Below are 23,165 nucleotides of genomic sequence, written 5' to 3'. Positions count from 1 at the left end.
GCCTTTAAATAAAATTGTTCAATACTTGATGTTTAGTTAATCATCATAGATTTCATGACAGATGGGGGGGGATATTTTTTTTTAATTAAAACAGCTGTGCAAGTTTATTTTTTACCATTTAAATATCAATAAAATAAGCCCCAGAAGCAAAAAAATGATTTTATGGATTTAGGGGGAACTATTTGTTGGTGTACTTATCTAAACCTTTTTTTTACAATGCCCAATTCCAAATTTCTGGAATACAATAACAGTATAAAAAGTCATCCCAATCACCTCATTTCAAACAATTAAAATTCAATAATAAAATACTTGATGGCCCCAAAAGAAAGCTTAGGCACGCCTGCTAAGAGCCAGATCAATATACGAAAACATGGCCAAGGTTATACTTGGCTGGAATTTCTTAGCAGTGGTTTTCATGACACGTAATAAAGTTTATGATGCGGCATTTATTTTTTAGTCCTACATTATGCTTTTTGCTCAAATCTGAGCAACATGGAAGTCTTTGCAGAAAGAAATTAGAAACTCAAAGGCATTGGCGCTCTTGCCTATAATATTTAAATCCTGGCATCAATTCCAGGGATAGTGAATGAAGATTAACTGCATTTTTTTCTTACAGCACAATTAAATGTTATAATTATTACATGAAGGAGGAAAGCAGAAGGTGAAAAATCATGATAAAAATTAGGATTTTGGATAATACAGCAAAGGTCTGAAATACATTAAATATCAAAGTGTTTAATACTAGATAATCATTTAAAGTATGACTATTTTAAAATAACAAAGGGGAAAAAACCCAAATAAAACCCCAATTATTCAAAAGCAAACCAATCTAAAAATCAATGGTCTTTTCTACTTTGTTTCAACTAGAAATAAGAATACTGTTATCCTTTCAGACTACCAAATTTCCTCCCAAACTATATCCCTCCAAGGCTGTCTGGCAGTTTCTAAGATTAAATCCACAAATCCAGAAAAGTGTCAAAGTGTCCCAGATGTTGGGACAAAGTGCAAAGTGTCCCAGATGTTGGGTTGAACACTCTTTTCCCAAAATGATGGATTGGGTGACTGACAGTCCACATATTACAATTAACAGGACAATACTGATTCACTGTGGCTTTACAGCAATTAGTGAAAGATAGATAATGTTCTGATAAGATTTGAATTATATATCCTTTTCAGTAAACTCCAATTATTAAATTAACTGAGCTATTATTAGACCTGTTCATATGCATTAATAATTAGGTTCATTTCTAATTATATATGGATCAGAACTGGTATAATTTTATCTTGATTTTCTGGCCTGATCAGGAAAATGGCAAAATTTTTGCAAAGAATTTGGCTTAAAGTACCATGTGTAACTCATGCTCAAAAGGATTAAGATAAGGAATAATTAGGAAATGTCTACATTTTGGGGAAAGACTAATTACCCCATACCAAGAAAGAGAAAAAGAGAACAATTAATACCTGTAAGTAAAACAATGGAAACCTTCCTCTTTACACTCTAGCAACAGTTGCTCCCCAGTGTTTGTTATACAATAGCTGATTTTAAATGATTTAGAAGAAATACTTATACCTAGAGTGTGCACAGAACCTCTCTGCTATTCATTATTGTGACCCTCTGTTATTTGTTAAAGTATGCAGGGTTTTTTCAGGCTTCCACGTTAAGTTGGAAAAACATTATTTTGCTTTAAGAGTCACATTAGCGACACCGTTTTAATAATTTGGTTCATTAAAGGATGGGAGAAGGGAGCCAACAAATTCAACCATTCTGTATATTCTCTATTCACACATAAGCTTTCATATTAAAGCAGTCTTCAATCTATTGGTCAGCTGCAGGAACCAAAATATGCATTGCAAATGCCTCAGCATCCTTTTGAAAGTGTATACAATTTGAACAGAAAAGCTGGTCTTCTACTAAAAAGGGAGTAAACTTAAGCTTACGATTTCAGTGCTGTACATGTAGTCCTTAAGATATGATAGATGACTTAATCAACATTCAAAGTTACAACAGACACTCCAAAATTACATATGATCCTATTTCAAATGGCCCCTGAGGTCATTCAACCTTAAAATGCACCACAGAAATGCTCACCTTGCTCCCCAAATCCCATTCTCTGAGACCCCCACAGCACTTGGGCCTCCTCCCCACACACCCATCACTTATTCTTTGAAGTTCTTCAGACCTCACTGTAGGGAAGGAGAGCTGGCCATGTGTCCCTGGGCCATGCATAGGCAACCTGAACATGGCCACCATTTTGTCCTACCTGCTTGTGGGCTGGGACAAAATGGTGGCTGCCAGACAAACTGCTTCATTTTGCTGTCTTTACAAGATCTACATAGCACTGCAGAAGCTACTACTTTGTGGATAGGACAAAATGGCAGCTGCTTCCGGAACAGCTCCATGTGGCTGCAGAAAGGAACAATCCATTCCAGTGCTCTGGAAGGCCTCAGAGGTCTTCAAAAGTTAAGTGAGGAAGACGGTGCTTGGCCTGATGGAGTGAGAATCAGGCCTAAGGCTGGAAAGACCAAGTGGGAGTGGGGAAATGCCTGTGGGGACCCAAGGGATGGAAAGTGGAGTACAGGATCTCAGGGAGTTGGGGAGGTCTTGGGAGGCCCAGGGCAGGGGAGCCTGGGTCTATACTAGGTCTCTAAGGGCCTACCCTACCTGAGGCACCCCATGGTCCACTTAATGACCCAGACATGCATGGGAGAGAAGGAAGACCTTCACCTTATAACTATTGGGGACATACAAACAAAATGAACAATTTCAGTCATATCTTAAGGACTCTCTGTATATAACTTTGTCTTCTACAATCAAAGCAATTCTTCAAAAAAACAGGTAAATACATGCTACCAAATTTGAAGCAGAAGGAAAGTGTTGAGGTTCTGCAGGTCATTAACTGATTAAGAGAACAGAGTTTCAAAATCCATGCAGGTTAACAATGAATGTCTAGACAATTGCAAAACACACTACATAGTATACAATATTATAATTCAAGTATTTCCTGCTTTTATTAATAAAATTCCACAAAATACATCTGAATATAATCATTCAGAGCTCTATATTGGCCCTCTATTTTTCAAATATTGGGGAACTCATCATGGACAGCCTATCTGGTATAGTGGTTCAGGCTAGAAACTGGGAGATCATGAGTTCTAGTGCCACCCTGGCCACAAAGACAGCTGGGGGATCTTGAGCCAGTCATTTTCTTTCAGTCCTAGGAAGGAGCCGAGGGCAAAACACTTCTGAAAAATCTTGCCAAGAAAACTGCAGGAATTTGTCATGCAATCTTTGAGAATTGTATGATTGAATGGAAGAAAAACAATCTTAAAGATACTGTATACTTATCTTTAAAATTGCTTTTCTTCCATTCAATCGTACAATTCTCAAAGACTGCATGACAAATTCCTGCAGTTTTCTTGGCAAGATTCTTGGCACACTACCTCTGTCAGTTGAACAACAAAGTAAATCTTGTGGAAATTTTCAAAAAATTAGAATATAAGTAGAATAGAAATGTTTTCAATCAATGAAATAAGTATGTGTTGTCATTCAAACATGGGATGCTTCTCTGCACAATCATGAATTCTCCTTTATCAAGGCCTCCAAACTGCTTGGTCAATGCTAATATTGACCAATAAATACAGATAGAACTCCCTTTACAAGGTATGGTTGAAACTGAGAACGAAGAAGCAAAAATTAATCTTAATCATGAGATCAAAGCATCAATCTAGATTCAACAAGAAATAAAGGTTATGGTTTGACAGATTTGACAAAATGATAAATGTTATGATTTTGCATAACATCTGTCAACATATTTTAAGATAATTGCATCTTTTCCTGGCATTGTGGAGCAGTAGTCATGGATGCAGTGGCTCAGTGGCTAAGACACTGAGCTTGTCAATCGAAAGGTTGGCAGTTCAGTGGTTCGAATCCCTAGTGCAGTGTTCGCGAACCTTTGACGTCCTCGTGTGCTGGCCTGCATGCCAGAAGTGGCACGCAAAACCATCCCACAAGGTATGCGCAGCCCCGCTGGCCTTTGCACGTGCGGGAGTGCTGATACCCGGAAGATCGGCAGTCCATCATGCATGCGTGAGCTGGCAGCCGAACACCTGCATACCGGCATGGAAGCACGCCTGACGAACAGCTGGCCATCACGCATGCACGCAAAATCTACCCGGAAGGTCGGGTGCCGGCCTGCGCATGTGTGACGGAACGGCGCTCTTCCAGGTCTCGCCGCTCCTGCACGCGTGATGGCCAGCTGACCCCCATGCGTGTGATCACAGGAATGTGGAATAGGAGCCAGTGAGGTCGTACATTCTTCGTGGGATGGTTTCATGTGCCACTTCTGGCATCCGTGCCATAAGTTCGCCGACACTGGCCTAGTGTCACGTAACGGGGTGAGCTACTATTACTTGTCCCAGTTTCTGCCAACCTAGCATTTCAAAACCACGTAAAAAATATAAGTAGAAAAATAGGGACCATCTTTGGTGGGAAGGTAACAGCGTTCCATGCCAGCCACATGACCACGGAGACATCATTGGGCAGCGCTTGCTCTTCAGCTTTGAAATGGAAGTGAGCACCGACCCCTAGAGTTGGGAACAGCTAGCACATATGTGCAAGGGGAACCTTTATCTTTTTAGTCATGTAAATCCCCAAAAAAACCAGAGCTTCCTTCAAGGGTTACTGCTTAAAGATGATGGTACATATTTTAAAATGCCTAGGCATCTGTAATCAATAAAAGTAGTTAAAACTTTCCTGATCACATAAAATTGTGGTGTGGTAAAGATTTGAAATTAAAATGAAATAAAATATAAATAAAGCCTCTAGAAGAGTTATTCTTCTCCAGGAAGGGTATAAGTAAGCAAATGTAGAGCATTAAAGACTCACCTGGCTGTTTGGGTCACCAAGTAAGTTACATATATGGGGCACAATCTTGCTCAAGGTTAAACTCTGAGCTCCAGATCTAAAACAGAGGAAGAAGAGAAAAAGCAAGCAAGCTAAGGATCAGCTAAGTATTTTTCAAAGCAACTGAATGCATGTATAAATTAGGCATAATAGTCCAACTTACGCATTAAGTGTTGCAATAAGGCAGAGGCAAATTCCTTCTCTTGTCCGGAAATTCTTGTGTTTGAATCCTCCCAAAATTCTGTCCCACACGTACTGTCACACAGATATAAGAAAGTAAGGGGTGAGAAAATACCCTAAACCAAGATCGGCTGCATCTGCTTGATCATGAATATCCTATTGTCACGAGTGTGAAGGCAGTGTAGGCAAGTGGAACTAACTTAACTATTGAAAAATATTTTAGAAGTTTATTTTTATTGGTTGGGAATATTCTGATATGGCCTCTTTATATCATTTTGGCTGGCTTCTTATCATATCCATGTATAAAGGCTCTAAAAAGTTATATTTTAAACATCAAAGCAAGATAATTAAAATATCTTGTATAATATTCCACTGCTCTGATAGAATGCTAAACATTGTATTATTTATACATAAAATACTTCATAATCTATATATATAATTTTATTCAGGATTTCATTAACACATTTTTAAAAAAATTTATAACAAATATAAAATCTTATCTATTAGACCATTTAAAGGAATAGACACTTAGCCTGAGGAAGTAATAAATACTAATGAGCAAAAAGCAAAGATAACCTGTTCTAAATGAAAAAATCATCCTGCTATTTTAAAAATGATCAGTTTGATTGGTTTGCTTAATGACTGTGGTGTTCACTTAATGACCAGAGCAAAAAAGGTAATAAATTCAAGTTAACTGATGATCCACTTAACAACCAGCACAATTTACGACCATAATTTTGGCCTCAATTTGGGTCGTAAGTCAAGGGCTACCTGTAGTTATGGAACTATGGCAGCCAAATTACTGAATTTGTCTCAGAGGTCTCAAAATATATTTAATATTGTTTCTGGTATTAATTGGTTTAATATAATACAAAGTAGACTTTTGAATATAAAGGGTTAAGGTTGAGAATATTCTTAAATATTGCTATGCAAACATAAATTATAAGTAGAAGCTTTATGTTCAAGTACTAGGTAAGGCTGATCAGCATCTTCCTGTCTCCACTCCTCTGTGCCTGGTTCTGTATACTACAAAAGTATGCTTCAACTGTGACTTACTTTGATTACAAAAGGAGCAGGATCAAATACACAGGTTAGCTGTATGCTCTAGCTTTATCATATCATAAAGAGATTCCTGATTGTAATGCTTTTGATCACCTCGATTAAGGATATTTTCTGCACTAATATTTTCTGTCCTGCTACTGTTTTGCTGACTTCCCCATACTACCTGTTTAAGTACTGAGGACATTTTTGCTGCTACAGTAGATACATACCACCCATCCTATTTGAACAATAGAGTTTATTAGGCATAATAAAAATGTTCAATACAAATTGAACCGACTTGTGAATGGTTTTCTTGGAGCAGGTACTATAAGGTTATACCCAATCATTGTACATTTCCAAGAACTCACCTGGGGACTAGCAGCTTGCTCCATGATTTTTAACAGCAGGGCCTGATCCTGCTCTCGTACAGAGTCTTTTGAATCTCCCAGTCTGTCAATTAGACTAGGTAACACTGGAGACAAAAAGGAAGGCGGATCACAAAGGAGGATTCCAAAACAAAAAACAAAAAACCCACATTTGGCATTTCAGATCAACACTAAAATACATCTATCTTCCCAAGTGCCGTATGTGGTGTTTTGGTACGCTGCTCATGTGGAAGAAATAGACACTTGCTTCAGACAACAGGCTGTGAAAAAGGCTGCCCTGTCATTATGATGTTTCCATATGCTGTAAGCTTTCCAAGTATGTCCAATCATATTTATTTTCATGCACTGTATTAATGGCTACCCTATACAGTTTTTGCTTAATGACCAGTCAGTTAACAACCATTTGAACCCCAAAAAAGTTACTTACAACCTTTCCCATACACACACCTAGAGTTATGTGGCTGCATTTTAGGCACTTGGCAACCAAATCATATTTACATTAATGTTAATTAGTAATTTGGGGCTCTTTTGGATTCATGGGTCCTGCTACGCAACAGCCGTTGGAGACTGTGGTTCTGGAGTGTGTGTGACTGTGTTTCCAGCTTCTGCTGGTGTATCAGTTGTGACCCCTAGCTGGGATAGTAAGATTTTGCTACAGTGGCTGAGGTCCTCATTATCGCCACTTGCTCAGATTAGTATAACACACTCTACCTGGAGCTGCCTTTGAAGATCACATGGAAGAATGCAGTTGGTTCAGGGTGCAGTGGTCTGTATGATGCCAGCGTTTGCCAGTGTCCCACATTATACCAATGTTGTGGGAATCTGCATTGGTTGCTAAAGGCTTCTGGGTACAATTTTAAAGTGCTGGCATTAACTTTTAAAACTGCTAGTTATCTGCATGAGTAGGTTCACTCATCTGAATTGCCCTGACCAGTTCAGCCTACCTGGGAAGAAACTATTAGTTGTGTCTGCTTTAAGGAACGTAAGGGGAAGTGCTACTTTTTTGTGCCCGCCTGACTGCTTTCTGGAAACTGGGCTTTTTCAGAGGGGAACTTGATTAATTTAGTTTTTTTCCATGCTTTCATTAGTTTGTGATGGCCATTAAACAGAATCGTCAAGCTTTGGAGTGCAAACTCTAGGGCACACTTTTTTTTTGCTGGGTTCACACCACCTACTAAAACCTAAACCAGGGTTCACACAATTGCCATATTCCAATATGTTTTACAAAATAAGCAAGCCATATTATGGCTTAGCACAGGGGTCTGCAAAGAATTCCTGAGAATTCCTCAGCCAACTTTGCTGGCTAAGGAACTTTGGGAGCTGAAGTCCACAAGTCTTAAAACAGCCAAGTTTGCAGACCCCTGGCTTAGCATAATAGCCTACTTCACACAACTTGCTAAAACATGTTGTGATGTTAAAGTTGGATTCCCACTAAGTCTTGAATCATCTAAATGCATTTTAGGTTAGTATATTGTGTGAACCCAGCCTGTACATTACCAAAACTTCTTCAGGGAAAACTGTAAAAGCAAAGTAATTATGCTGTTCTTATCTAACATTATTACAATGCAAAGTAATTTCTGTCTTCATATCAATGGTGAAGTTCCTGGGTTGTTGTTTTTTTAATTATTGCAGGTTGCCGTTCCTTCTAACAAGAACAAGCTGACCACACATATGACTTTAGTTTTATTATCAAATAAACATAATTTTAGAGAAAGTTACCAAGGCAGTACACCCTATTTACAGCAGCCTATCCCTTGGCTCCGATTACCTCACCTGTGCCAATCTGAGCTTTAAATCTATCTTGGAGCCGCGACACCAGTGCCGATAAGATGTCCAAGCCCAGCAGGACAACCTGAAAACAACAACAAAAAGAAGATTAAAAAAAGATGCAATCTCTGAATATGGAAAAGAAATATGAATATGAAAACAGTGAATATGCAGTGTAGACATTAAAAAGGATAGTAAAGGAATGGGCTCTCATAACTGTCTAACAGAAGGTCATTAAAAGTTGCACAAATTTCATTTTGATGTTTAAAGAGATCTGGAGTTTTCTAGATAACCAATGTTGTAGATAACACTATAATTAGGCAACTGCTATGAAATAAATGAACCCAATTCAACAACTAAGGTGGACAGAAACCAATGTCCCTTCTGATGCTATGCACCTTTATTGGACTAAATCCTTCTATCCAGTTATCCAAATTTGCTCAGGACAGTAAATGTTCTATTGCTTATTCTGTCCTTGCTTCCCATATACTTAAATGGCAGGTTGAGAATTCTGGATTACAAGTTAAGTAAGCTTTAAGTAAACTTGGTTGCTTATTATGGATTAATTAACCCATGTTGTAAGTCCTGATAGAAGACGACTAGAGGAATGATGTTAGGTTATGTAGTGTTGTACAGTATTTTGTTTGTGGTTTCTTAGTTGTGATTCAGGAAATCTAGCTATCATCTATGCAACAGCTCAGGAAAATGCAAATTAGAACAACTGCAAATCTAAAGATTAATTTCCATACAAGTTATCAATACTGGTTTAAGATAAGCAAGTGAGGAGAAACGTTATTTGAAATAAAACATAAAATGGCAAATCAAACTATACTGAAGTTTGTAACCTAGAAGTTATCTAGGTTTTCACTTTGTAACCTAGAAGTTATCTATAAAGAAATTAACATTAACTGAGTTTAAAAAAAAACTGGGCCAAATATTGTATAAGTTGAAGTTGTTGATACGTTTTTACCAAGCTTAATCATAGTTTTGAAAATGAGATATACTATATCATGTGGCACCATAGCACTAATAAAACAAAGTACTCAAATTCAATGAGATGTTATTTAAAATAATATTCAGTAACATTCTTTATTAGTAATAAACCTTTCAAGAAGTTGGTGTATGGGGTGGGGGGAGATTCAAATCCTTATGTGGGTCGTATATTTATGACTAACCAAAGAATTAGAGTCATTGAGAATTGGGCAGCATATAAATTTAATAAATGGATTATAGATTTTGAATACATGCTGTTTTGAAGCCAAATACATTTTGAATACATACTTCAAACATGTATGGTGGAGGGGAGAAACCAATAATGCAGTATTTGAGTTTAACTTATTCCAACTCTTGACATATTTAATGGAATTACAGTACTATGAATGTATTGGTTTACATGTAATAAATTTAAAGAGTCAGAGAAAAATAACTTATGTTACGTATGAAGTGTAAGATGCAAACTTTCCCAAAATTACTTTTTAAAAATACCAAGATAAAAGAAAAAAAACAACAACCACCAGAACCCTACATTCTACAATGTAAGCCTTTATCCTTCCTGCAAAATTCTCTAACTACAAAGCTACGCATTCTTGGATTTGCAGCCACAATGCATCTGCAAGGAACCAGACTTGAGAAGTGTTTGCATGAAGCATTCTGAAAGGAAACAAATATATTTTAGAAAGCCATTAAGTACCAAATTTATGTAGTTCCAGAATGTACTTGCTGCAGAATTCAGAGATAAATAAGCCTCCAAATGCACACTAAACTCCAAACACAGAAGGAATTTACATGCAGAGCTCTTCTGTTACAGGAAGCTTACCCAAATAGGGCAGCCTTTCTCATACCTGTGCCTTTCAAGGGCACTGGACTACATCTCCCATCCTCCTCCTTTGTGGAAGTTGCTGTCTAATAGTGTGAGGTTGCGCCCGTTTGGAGAAAGCTGGTCTGTAACATTATTAACGGCTTCAACTAAAAAGAAAAAATGATGAACCAAACTCTAAACGCAAGGAGGACACATATAGACAATTTAGAGTCTAAGCAACTCTAAAGAGGATAAATCTCCCCCCTCGCAAGGCAGGCGCGCCAAAACAAGGTCTTCACAAGCGGAAGAAAGCATTGCTTCGAAGCTTAAGAACGCCTCCCCCGCTACGCTTACTCGTAGCACCGCCCACTATGCAAAGTGACTGCTGCAAGGCATCTTGGGTAACCTCCAAACTTACGAAGAGAGGCGGCAGAAAGCTGCTTGCTTTGCAAATACTTCAGAAACGGCATTAACCAACACGCCGTCCGCCGCAAAGCAGTCCAAGGAAGCAAACGCGAGTCGCGCCTCACTATGACCTCGGTGGGTTTCCCGTTCAGTTCCCCAGACCGCCGCTGCGACGAAATCTCCCAACCATCCTTATCTTGGGGTTGCGCTACTGTTCAATGAACGTCTAGTGAGGACAGTACTGCTAACACCTACACAACACATTGGCATCCTTGGGGCTTGCTCCCCACATGAGGTGCAATTTTTGGAACCGTATTTTACAAATACCCCCACAATGGGGTGTAAACCCACGAAATAATGTTAATATATGTAGTTTCCTCGGTTTACCCTGTAAATAGGTGTAACGAATATTAAAACAACCGTCCCAGCTTCTTTTTCATTAGCTGCCACCAGGTGGTGCCAAAGATTACATGGTAGACCCAGAATAACCAAGCTGTATTTAGGAGGGGTTGAATCTTACAACTTCTGTAGGTAAGCTACTTATTTTAGGTACCATTTATTTGACAAGGTTTGAATCCTACAACTTCTGTATCCTAAAGCAATCATAGATAAGATGCTTATTTCCATAGGTACCATTTATTGGACAACAAGGTTTGAATCTTGCAACTTCTGTATCCTAAAGCAGGGGTCTCCAACCTTGGCCACTTTAAGACTTGTGGACTTCAACTCCCAAAGTTTCTCAGCCAGCAAACTCCCAGAGTTCCTCAGCCAGCAAATACTGGGAGTTGAAGTCCACAAGTCTTAAAGTGGCCATGGTTGGAGACCCCTGTCCTAAAGCAATCAGAGTTAAGCTGGTTATTTCCATAGGTACCATTTATTCGACAACAAAAAATACAAACTGAACCAAGAGCACTGAGGTATTTGAATCCCATACAAAGCCCCCTTCAAAACGACTCCTTCCACCTTTGATACTGTGTCCTCAATCGCCAAAAGCAAATCAAAAAAGTTAAAAGCTGCCTGTAAAACATTAATAGATCGTTAAGGAAGGCAAGTAGTTTGTTCCCCAATCCTTCACTCTGTTAACATTTGTAGGGGACAGGAAGATCAGGAAAGCTAAAGCAGCTGTGTACTCGCTTTTAACTGTTTTATCAGCCTTGGACCAATCATCCTTCTTTAGGTAAAAGGTGGGGAGAATCCCCCTGAGTCAGTGTTGGCTGGTTGAGCGCCTGGACAAGTCCCTGAGATTTTCTTGGCAGGGTTTTTCAGCCTTGCCCTTGCCTACTACCCAGGGCTGAAAGAGAAGGACTAGCCCAAGGTCACCCAACAGGCTTTAGGCCTAAGGGAGGAGCTGGAATTCATGATCTCCCAGTTTCCAGTCTGGTGCCATGACACCACGCCCAACTGGCTCAAACCCAAACTAGCAAAGTGGAAAATTTAGGATTCCCTCCCCCCTGAAATAGCAATATAAGAGGAAATGTGTTGGATGTTTTTAACCAGGTGCCTTTAACTACTATAACCAAAGTGGCTGTCTTTTTAGGTAAAAACTCTCCTGAAGTCAAACTGAATTCCTGGCAACATGGAAGCGTTCAATTCAGCCACCTTCTGAGACTTTTTTTCTTCATCCCCGTCTCTTCCGAATCTCGTAGTGCTCTCTTATCCAAATGCTAACCAGGTCAAATCACACTTAGCTTTTTTGAGATCAGCCCACTTTTGACATGGGTCTGCCGTCTGCTGTGAACTCTGCATTTCTACAAACAGGAATCAAGAATGATCCACTTTGCAATGAAGCAGAGTAGAATGTATGCTGCCCAGAGTCACTTGTTGAGATGGCAACTATAGAAATAAAATGCAATACGTGCGTACATACAGTATGTCACAGAAGTGAGTACAACCCCTCACACTTTGTAAATATTTAAGTATCCTTTTCATATGACAACACTGAAGAAATGACACTTGGCTACAATGTAAAGAAGTAAGTATACAGCTTGTATAACAGTGTAAATGTGCTGCCGCCTCAAAGTAACCCAACACACAGCCATTAATGTCTAAACTGTACATACATACATACATACATACATACATACATACATACATACATACATACATACAAACATACATACATACACTATCTTACTGTTTCAGGCAAGTGACTCACACCCATCATAGAACCCACTGACAGCTGTCCATTCTATGCATTTAAAGAAATACGGTAATACTTATGTTTTAAACATTAATTGATGAGTCCCTCGGTCTTTACATTATTATTTCTGTATGTTTCCATTTTCAAATATGGACATTGAGTAGATCCACCGTCTGGATTACCCTGAGAGATAAGTTTTTGGATGCTCTCCTGTGGACCTTGCTAACTCCCTCACTATTGATGGGGTTTAGTTGGGGCAATTTTGAGGATTGGGAATTCAAGATCCTGTAGTTGCTCAGATCATTACTAAAAATCAGCAGAGAAGAGTGTATGTGTTTGGTCCCCTGACATCAGAGACGCCACAGCATCCCAGTCTCTTCAATGATCTTGCCCTAATAATTGCAAAGTACAGTTATTTTGAGTCACTCTCCACATCTCATCTTTGAAACACTCTCAAAGCCTCAACTGAAAAATGCTGTGGCCAAGTTGGTAAACTAGAACACATAGCACCGGTCTTAATGCATGTTTTACCAGCTACTGGGAATCAACTGTCTCTTTCTCTAAGGCTTAAAAAAGCCTTCCCAATTCCCTGTTTGAGGATTTTCTGCTCGTCTTCTCTCCAAATAATAACCAGATCTGATGCTGTTCAGCTTTTCAAGATCAGTCAAAATCAGCTACAGTATGTGCTACTTCACAGTTGTTTTGTACTTGTGGGTAAGGCCCTAAGTGTCACAACACCAAAATAACTGCTCGACTATTGTCACATTGTAACTATTACTGTGAAGTGATTCTGCTTGACTGAACTAGGTCTATGCAATTTGCACCATCAATCTTACATAGCAAATTATGTGCGATTTAGGCATACATTAAAGATCAAATTATCACTGCACGTTCTAAGGTGGCATTGCTTTAAAAATATAAACCTTTACTAGGGAAAAACTATTCTCTAGTAAAGCACCAAAGAGGGCAGGAGAAGAAACCATGGATGGAAAACTAATCAAGAAGCAACCTGGAATTAAGGAGAAGCTTCCTAACAGTGAGGACAATCAACCAGTGGAACAGTTTGTCTTCAGAAGTTGTGGGTGCTCCATCACTGGAGATTTTTAAGAGACTGGACAGTCAGTCTGAAAAGGTAGAGGGCAGTGATGGCTAACCTTTTCCGGACCAAGTGCTCAAAGCACATGCACAGGCAAATGCACACGCGTGCCTGAACCCCCATGTGTTTGCAGCCCCTATGCATGTGCTCCCTGTGCATGCATGCACAGCCCCCACACATGTGCGGCAGAGACCTGGCCGGCAGGAGGCGCATGCACATGTGCAGCAGAGCTGAACTGGGGTGATGGCTCGCGTACCCACAGATGGTACGCATGCCATAAGTTTGCCATCACGGGTATAGGGTATGCTGCTTGAGGAGGGGGTTGCACTAGAAGGCCTCCAAGATCCCTTCCAGCTCTATTCTGATGATTATTCTTTTTCCATGTTATCAGAAATACCATATGCTAGAGTTGCTTGATAGCGAGATGGGCGGCATATAGATTTAATAAACAAATAATAAATAAATAAAAGGGGAAAGGAAATCATTCTTCATTCTATTTTTAAATACATAAGAGTCACCTTTAGGCAAGATGATTGATTGATTGAAAATTAGCAGTAGCCCAGACACCAATGAATCGGGGTGGACATCATATTTGAAAGTCTATCCTTTGATTTGCTCCTGGCAAAGGAGGGGAACAAGAGTCTTTAGTGTTAATGAAGGATGTCTAAGGAGATCAGGATCTATATTACCATTACCATCTTTCCAAATAAGAGTATTTTTTCCTGACAAGCCAGATAGGAATGTTGTATTGCATGTATTTATTCACAAAAGATTAAATATACTCCCCACCCTTAGGAGAGTATAAAAGTACAAAGATCAACAGATACACACCTTGACAGAAAAACAGAAATTTAGTGTAACAGAAGCACAACAGTAAATATCACTCAGCGATGTGGCAGTAGTACTTAGCCAATCCTAGTCTCTTCTGGAAAAGTTAAGCACAGTTGGGAGTTTGATGCTAGTTGGGACTGGAAGCCTGTACAAAACTGCAGTGCTGAAGGCTACTGTGGAAAACGACAAAACATGCTAGAAGAAAGCAAGAGCAAATCTGATTTACATTAGCTAAGAAAACTATATGGACATTGTGTGTCCATGAAGGCACCAGGTGTTGATTTCAGACAGAGGCTTAATCTAAAGACTTAATTAAACTCACAGCATGTGATGGAATATACGAGCCTTGGTGGTACAGTGGTTAGAGTGCAGTACTGCAGGTTACTTCTGCTGCCTGCAATTTGGCAGTTCAAAACTCATCAGGCTCAAGGTTGACTCAGCCTTCCATCCCTCCAAGGTGGGTAGAATGAGGACCCAAATTGTTGGGGGCAATATGCTGACTCTGTAAACCAGTGGTTCTCAACCTTTATAGTGCTGCGACCCCTTTAATACAATTCCCCACGATGTGGCGACCCCAACCATAAAATTATTTTCATTTTGAATTTATCGCGCCTGAAGCCGTATTGGCTAGCGATCTGAACTGCTTGCGATTGCCTTGAGGACGGAGGCATTAAAGCGGAGACTCCTCCCCTATTAAGTTTATCGCGCCTGAAGCCAGATTAGGCTAGCGATTGTGAGTGATTGCAGCTGGCTTGAGAGGGAGACATCAGAGCAAAGATTTCTCTCTTTTTTAATTCATCGCGCCTGAAGCTGAATTCGGCTAGCGATTTGAAGAGCCTGCAGCTGGCTTGTGAGTCAACCATTGGAGCACGATTCTTCGACTCACAAGTATACTTCCCATATTTCCGATGGTCTTAGGTGACCCCTGGCGAATCATCATTCAACCCCCAACGGGGTCCCGACCCACAGGTTGAGAACCGCTGCTGTAAACCGTTTAGAGAGGGCTGTAAAAAGCACAGTCAAGCGGTATATAAGCCTAAGTGTTATTGCTATAAACTGTATTTTGGAAAGCCTGAAATGAAAAAGGCTTCACTGGGCACCAGAATATGAGAGGGAGGGAGGGAGGGAGGGAGGGAGGGAGGAAGGGAGGGAAAGAGACTGATTTTGATATATATATAGAGAGAGAAAAAGAGAGAGAGAAGATAGATAGATAGATAGATAGATAGATAGATAGATAGATAGATAGATAGATAGATAGATAGATAGATAGATAGATAGATAGATAGATAGATAGATGATAGATCGAGTGATCTCAAAGTCAGGTCCATGCAAATGTTCTTAAAGTGTTCCAAAACCAATGCAGTCAAAGAGAAATCACCAGCTGTTTTATTTCAAGTGGCAGGGTGCTTTAAGATGATACATTCTGATAAAACCACATTTTCCTAGTTTGGCATCTTCAGATCCATTAGATTACAACCCCCACTAATCTTCTGCCAGCATGGACAATGTATCTGGAGATGCAATGGTTGCCATCATGGTCTAAACAGCCAACAATGGCTTACCTTTAAGACCATGAAGCATGGGTAAAAAATACACAGGAATACAGAAAATGATGGAAGTAGCCGGGGGCATAATGGCTATACCTATAAGAAGGGAATTGCATCTTTTCACAGAGAAAGGACAAATAAAATGTGCAATGTTGCTTCACTCAGGTTTTTCAATACAATTTCTTGTCTAGCTGCACCACATCATGCATCTGAGAAATTTTAGCCATGCCCGAGCCTAAGTGACCAAAGTAAATTGCCCCATTTTAGGACCTTTCCTGCCAATGTTGTTAAATGAATTGCTGCAGTTGTTAACTTACTAACACGGCTGTTAAATGAATCCGGCTTCCCCACTGATTTTGCTCATCAAAAGGAGATCACGTGACCTTGGGACACAGCAATGGCCATAAAGATGAACCAGTTCCCAAGCGTCTGAATTTTGATCACATGATTGTGGGGATGCTGCAATGGTCATAACTGTAAAAACGGTCATAAGTGGTGAGTTAAGCGATGACGTATCCTCCCGCTCGCAGTGCCTGGAGGCTGTTAGGAGCTGGATGGGGAGCAACGGGTTGAAACTAAACCCTGGCAAGACCGAGTGGCTCTGGGTTTGGGGTTCATTGGCTCAGGGAGAATTTCCATCACTGGTCTTGGATGGGGTGGCACTACCCCAAACAGATCCTGTGCGTAACCTGGAGGGTTCTCCTGGACTCATGACTCCTTCTCAAAGAGCAGGTGGCGGTCGTGGTCAGGAGGGCCTTTGTGCAACTGCGGGTTGTACGCCAGTTATACCTACTCACAGTCACTCATGCCCTAGTCACTTCCAGTCTTGACTATTGCAACACGCTCTACATGAGACTGCCTTTTAGAGAGCATCTGGAAGCTCTAGTTGGTGCAAAATGTAGCGGCCCACATATTTTTGCGCATATGTATCACCTCTCCTGCGGGAGCTGCATTGGTTGCTGATTTGCTTCTGGGTGCAATTCAAAGTGCTGGTTGTCACCTTCAAAGCCCTTCATGGCTTGGGACCAGGTTATTTGAGGGACCATCTCTTGCTGGTCACATCTACCCAACCCATCAGAGTGGGGAGGCAGGGTATGTTGTGGGCCCCATCCCCTAGGGAGATATACCTGGTGGGATCCAGAAGATCCATGGTGGCCCTCTCTCTGGAACATCATCCCCACAGTGATTAGAACGGCCCCCATTCTAGCAGTCTTCTGAATGGCGCTGAAGACCTGGTTCTGCCAGCAGGCCTGGGGAACTCAGAGTGGGATGGGATGGAGTCCATTAAATGGCTCGTGTAAGGTGTTGCTGCTGTGGGGTGATTCTAGTATATTACCATATTTTTCGGCGTATAAGACACTCCTACCTTTTTTGGTGAGGAAAACAAGAAAAAGAAATCTGCCTCTGCCTCCAGCAATTTTGCCTCTTGCAGCCAATAGCAAACAGCCTGCTTTACTTTCATTTTCGTTTTCAGCATAGCTTGATTAACACAAGAAGAAAAAAATCTGCTCCCAGCAATTTACCTCCTTGCAGCAAGCAGCAGAGGCCCGTGAAGCAATAGGTAATGGCAATCCCTGCAGCCTGAAACAGCTGAGAGTCCAGAGGCTGATCCAATGGACAATCAACTTGTGCTAATTAGGCTGTGCTGAAGCTGAAATGGGCTGTTTCTTCTTGCTGCTTGCTGCAAGGAGGTAAATTGCTGGGAGGCCAAAGGGTGGGGGCCAGTGGGTGGGAGGGACTACATTTGGTGTATAAGATGTACCCAAATTTTCACCCCCTTTTACTCCGAAAAATACTGTAATTTATTATATAACTTTTCTTTTATTAGTTTTATTATTTTTACATGGGGTTTTATATTCTGTAACCCGCCTTGAGTGTCCATGTGCGAATAGGCGTCAATATAAATTCAGTCAATCAATCAATCAATCACCTTTTCCAGTGCTGTTGTAACTTTGAAAGTCAATAAATGAACTGTTTTAAGTTGAGGACTACCAGTATGCAAATTCTTATTTCTGTGCCTTGCCTTTTATGCCTTAGGTCTCACATCAACTCTTCAAGATCGTTCAATTTTTCTAGTGGGGTTTTCTATAGGAAAGTAGGAAGGACTGCTATGTACATAACCTTGAAAGCTGGATTGTTGTATTCTGCCCAGAGTCAAAGAGATACTGGCAAAACATGGGGTTTCCATTCGCACAACTCTCATTTACAGACTAAAAACTGATGCAACCCAATTGTAAGAATGGGACTGTCTCGTGAGCAGGTTCTACAATTGGGTGATCAATTCAACCAGCAATTAAACTCATTTGTAGAAAATAAATACCACCTAACCACATACAAAATCCATAGGGAGGAAATATGAAACTCAACACAGAAGTAGCAGGATTACTTCCACCGACAAATCCTACGTTACCAATTCAGTACAGCAAAGCATGAAACCAGCAAGGTTCTAAATATAAAAGAAACTGAATTCCTCAACACACACACCCTTCCCCCGGTTCCTGGCTTTAGACAAATGAGAAACAGTTAAGCCTTCTAAGATCTTTTTATCTATGTCAAATCAGTATTTAAAATTAGATAAGAAGTCAAACTATTGCAGAGTATTCTTTCACAGGGAGAAGTTGGGGGGGGGGGGAATCTAGCGCTGTTAGAATTGTATTTCACCAACTAGCCCTTTGCCATTGTCAGATCATTAGCAGAACTATCCCAGAGTTTATAGGTATAAAAATTTTGGTTGGCTTGAGAAACTTTGCTGGATTTTACTTCAAGGGACTTTACTCTTCAAAATGGCTGCCTTGACTTGGCTAGCCAAAAACTACAGCATAAATTACAATACAAAAAGGAACTGTCTGACAGAAACAAAGGAAGTTGTCTTAACCTGAAGCAAACCCTGGGTCCGTCGAGTTATTATTCAAACCAGGGGCAGGCAAGCTAGTGACTTTTTAAAGTACAGCCCCCACATTTTCCTCATCCTGTTGACCGGAGTTGGGGGGAGTTAAAAGTTCAAAACATTTGGAAAGCTCTAGGTCCATGATGGTGAACCTATGACATGCGTACCAGAGGTGGCATGCAGCACCTTCTCCATGGGCATGCGAGCTGTCGCTCCAGTTCAGCTCCGCAGTGCATACACACGCGCCTCCCACCGGTCCACTAGTCTTTGGGTCTCTGCAGCACATGTGAGGGAGGAGGGTGCGGGGGCCTATGTGTGCATGCACGTGGGATGCGATGCATGCGGAGGGGTCACATGTGCACATGCACAGGGGGCGGGGTGCATGCGGGGGGCGTGCACATGCATGGGGTGCTCACATGCATGCGCGGGGTAGAGTGCATGTGCAAGGGGAACACATGCATTGCGTTTTGGAGGTTCGGGCGCGCATGCGCACACACGTGTTTTGGACACTCGGTCCAGAAAAAGTTAGCCAATACTGCTCTAGGTTGATCTACAAGGGTGGTCAGTTTCTCCTCAAAGTGTTCAAAAAATCTGGAGATGCTTGGGACTAACATAGACTTTCACATGCAAAGTAGTTGTGCTACCACTGAACTATGATCTTTCTATTTGTTGCACCTAAAAATATTAGATGGCATGTAATAGAATATGGAATGTGTTACATCAAGTCTGAGGTGAAAATTCCACACAGTTTTCACCCATGTGTATAACTGTGATTCTTCCTGTCTTATTAATTCTGCTCCCTCACACATCTCTTTTTGGAAACTCAAACTAACATGGGATCTAGGGAATCTTGCTCTCAAAATACTGGTATTTTAATATGCTTCCCCAACAACAACAACAACAACAACAACAACAACAACAACAATAATAATAATAATAATAATAATAATAATAATAATAATAATAATTTAATTTATAGACCGCCCTTCTCCCGAAGGACTCAGGGCGGTGAACAGCCAGTTAAAATACAAAAAACAAACCCATACAATATTAAAAACTACCCATAAAAAACTTATTCAATTGGCCAAGCTGAAATACAATTACACCCTATAAAATCACTAAAATTTAAAAACCCCAATAAATCAATTTAAAAGTTTGAAAATTAAGCCAGTCCAGCAAGACGAAACAAATAGGTTTTAAGTTCGTGGCGAAAGGTCCTAAGGTCGGGCAGTTGTCGGAGTCCAGGGGGAAGCTCGTTCCACAGGGTAGGAGCCCCCAAAGAGAAGGCCCTCCCCCTGGGGGCCGCCAGCCAACATTGTTTGGCTGACGGTACCCTAAGGAGTCCCTCTCTGTGAGAACGCACCGTTGGGAGATTGAAGCTGGCAGAAGACGGTCCCATAAATATCCCGGTCCTAAGCCATGGAGCGCTTTAAAGGTCGTCACCAATACCTTGAAGCGCACCCGGAAGACCACAGGTAGCCAGTGCAGTCTGCGCAGGATAGGTGTTACGTGGGAGCTCCGTGCTGCTCCCTCAATAACCCGCGCAGCCGCATTCTGGACTAACTGGAGTCTCCGAGTGCTCTTCAAGGGGAGCCCCATGTAGAGAGCATTGCAATAGTCCAGGCGAGAAGTAACGAGAGCATGAGTGACCATGCATAGGGCATCCCGGTCCAGGAAGGGGCGCAACTGGAGAATCAGGCGAACCTGATAAAAAGCTCTCCTGGAGACGGTCGTCAAATGATCTTCAAAAGACAACCGCCCATCCAGGAGCACGCCCAAGTTGCGCACCTTCTCCATTGGGGCCAATGACTCGCCCCCGACAGACAGCCGCACCTACAGCTGACTGTACCGGGGTGCCGGCATCCACAGCCACTCCGTCTTGGAGGGATTAAGCTTGAGCCTGTTCCTCCCTATCCAGACCCGTACGGCTTCCAGACACTGGGACAGTACTTCGATAGCTTCATTGGGGTGGCCTGGGGTGGAAAAGTACAGCTGAGTGTCATCAGCATACAGCTGGTATCTCACCCCGAAACCACGGATGATCTCTCCCAGCAGCTTCATATAGATGTTGAACAGGAGGGGTGAGAGAATCGACCCCTGCGGCACCCCACACAGGAGGCACTTCAGAGTTGATCTCTGCCCCCCCATCAACACCGTCTGCGTCCGGTCAGAGAGATAGGAGGAGAACCACCGATAAACGGTGCCTCCCACTCCCAACCCCTCTAACCAGTGCAGCAGGATACCATGGTCGATGGTATCAAAAGCTGCTGAGAGGTCTAATAGGACCAGGGCAGAGGAGTAACCCTTATCCCTGGCCCTCCAGAGATCATCCACCAACGTGACGAAAGCCGTCTCAGTACTGTATCCAGGTCGGAAGCCGGACTGGAACGGGTCTAGATAGACAGTTTAACTTTAAATATATGCATGGTTTTATATTTTAAATTGGAAAAAAATACACACCAAAAAACGTAAAAGCCAACAGACCCAGTGAACCCCAAATCACAAAGGGTGAATTATTTCCTCCCTCCTGGCCATGGAAAGGAACTTCTGGACAACAGCAATAGCCTTCAGATGCTGCTGGACTCCCATTCTCATCAGCTTTTCCTAGTAGGCTGGTGGTCAAGGATAATGGAACTGTGACTTAACATTTAGGTGGTCATAAAGTTCCCCACTGCTAGAATACAACAGCATCTGATTTTTCAGATAGAAATATTTTTTTTCATCCTTCCTGTAAACTGCCTTCTTCCAGTGAACGCTAGCCTTCCTGCAATCTCTGAGGATAAGCAGGAAGGAGAAAAAGTTGCTTTTTGAATTATAATCTTCTGCAAACATAGTACTTTATTAAATACTGCTGCATGATTGATGATACAAATGTCTATTTCTTTGAACCGGTTATGTAAATATGACTTATTGGTTGCACATGCATAGATATATAAAGGCACCACCACAAATCTTTGTTGCCACCCTAGGTGCAAGAATATGAGTATTTATTTGTATCATCAATCATGCAATTTTAAATCACATCTAAAGCTGAACTTACGAGGATATGCAAGCCATGCAGTAATGAAACAAAGGCACGCACTAGCCTGTTTTCCCCCCACCCCTAGGAGACATCAGTCAGTGTACAGAAATCAGATATATACCGTATTTTTCAGAGTATAAGATGCACCGGTGTATAAGACACACCAAGATTTCAAAGAGGTAAGTAAGGGGGGGGGGAAAGGATTTTGCCCTCCCCAGCCCCCAGGAGCACTCTGCAGGGTTCCCAAACCCTCTGCGCGCCCCATTTTTTTGCAAAAACGGGCCTGTGTTTTGCATGATTTTGCGAAAATTGGGGCATGCAGAGGGTTTGGGAGGCCTGGAGAGTACTCCTGGGGGAGGGCAAAAACCCAAGTTTTTGCAAAAAATGGGCATAAAACAGGGCGCGCAGAGTGTTTGGGAGGCCTGTAGAGTACTCCTGGGGGCTAGGAGAGGGCAAAAAAGTCCCTGTTTTTGTGAAAACCGGGCAAAAACAGGGCCCGTTTTTCACAAAAATCGGGGCGTTTTGTCCCCCCTACCAGTTCCCAGAAGCACTCTGCAGGCCTCCTAAACCTCTGCGCACCCTGTTGGGACAAGCAGGGCAGGGTTTCGGGAGGCCAAAAATGGCTGTATTCAGTGTATAAGACGCATTAACATTTCCACCCTCTTTTAAGGGGGGGGAAAGTGTGCCTTATACTCCAAAAAATACGGTAAATTGTTTGCTTACATTGGTGTCAACTGCATTTTTTCAAGCTTTTATTTTTTTAAAAAGCCCTGCAAAACTACAGTAGTCTACTTTTATGCTAGTATATAGAATAATGAATTCTGGTCAAATGGGATTGATTTACGAACAGAAATAGAAACAGGGATCTTAAATGAATGATCTAACAAGCCCTACGCTATTTCTTCAAGCAGCATGAACTTCATATTCTGAGATTCTTCTAAAAATTTCTGCCAATTTAAATAAAAACGCTAGTCAGTTTGCAAGCCCATAAATTTACTTGTCTGCAAAAGTTTGTCTAGCTTGCACGCTTCCACATGTCCTCAAATCTATTCTTGAGGTTTATTCTACAGTGGCTCCCTATCTCCTTCCCACCCTCACAATCTGCTCTTCATTTGTCACAGCAAGATGCAGCACTGGGCAACTTCTGTGGTCAACTAAATCA

The 23,165-nt window shown here is 41.3% G+C and overlaps 1 protein-coding gene and 1 non-coding gene across 8 annotated transcripts in view; one reads left to right on the top strand and one right to left on the bottom strand.

Moving 5' to 3' along the window:
- Positions 1-23,165, bottom strand: part of CLASP1 (cytoplasmic linker associated protein 1) — a 224,198-nt gene that overhangs the window by 134,262 nt on the left and 66,771 nt on the right. For all 7 annotated transcript variants that reach the window (XM_058195472.1, XM_058195491.1, XM_058195454.1 and 4 more), the window contains 4 exons: positions 8,284-8,362; positions 6,493-6,596; positions 5,067-5,158; positions 4,886-4,961 (listed from right to left, as the gene is read on the bottom strand). In XM_058195472.1, the coding sequence (XP_058051455.1) occupies positions 4,886-4,961; positions 5,067-5,158; positions 6,493-6,596; positions 8,284-8,362 (351 nt within the window). The remainder of the gene's footprint in view (positions 1-4,885; positions 4,962-5,066; positions 5,159-6,492; positions 6,597-8,283; positions 8,363-23,165) is intronic.
- On the top strand, positions 10,666-10,792 carry LOC131189405 (U4atac minor spliceosomal RNA). Its single transcript, XR_009153019.1, has one exon. It is a non-coding gene; the product is annotated as a U4atac minor spliceosomal RNA (small nuclear RNA).

The sequence above is a fragment of the Ahaetulla prasina genome, chromosome 1, assembly GCF_028640845.1.
Source record: "Ahaetulla prasina isolate Xishuangbanna chromosome 1, ASM2864084v1, whole genome shotgun sequence".
In the NCBI taxonomy this organism is placed as follows: domain Eukaryota; kingdom Metazoa; phylum Chordata; class Lepidosauria; order Squamata; family Colubridae; genus Ahaetulla; species Ahaetulla prasina.
Note: the sequence above shows the minus strand (reverse complement) of the source record. Positions and strands in the feature narration are given on the sequence as shown.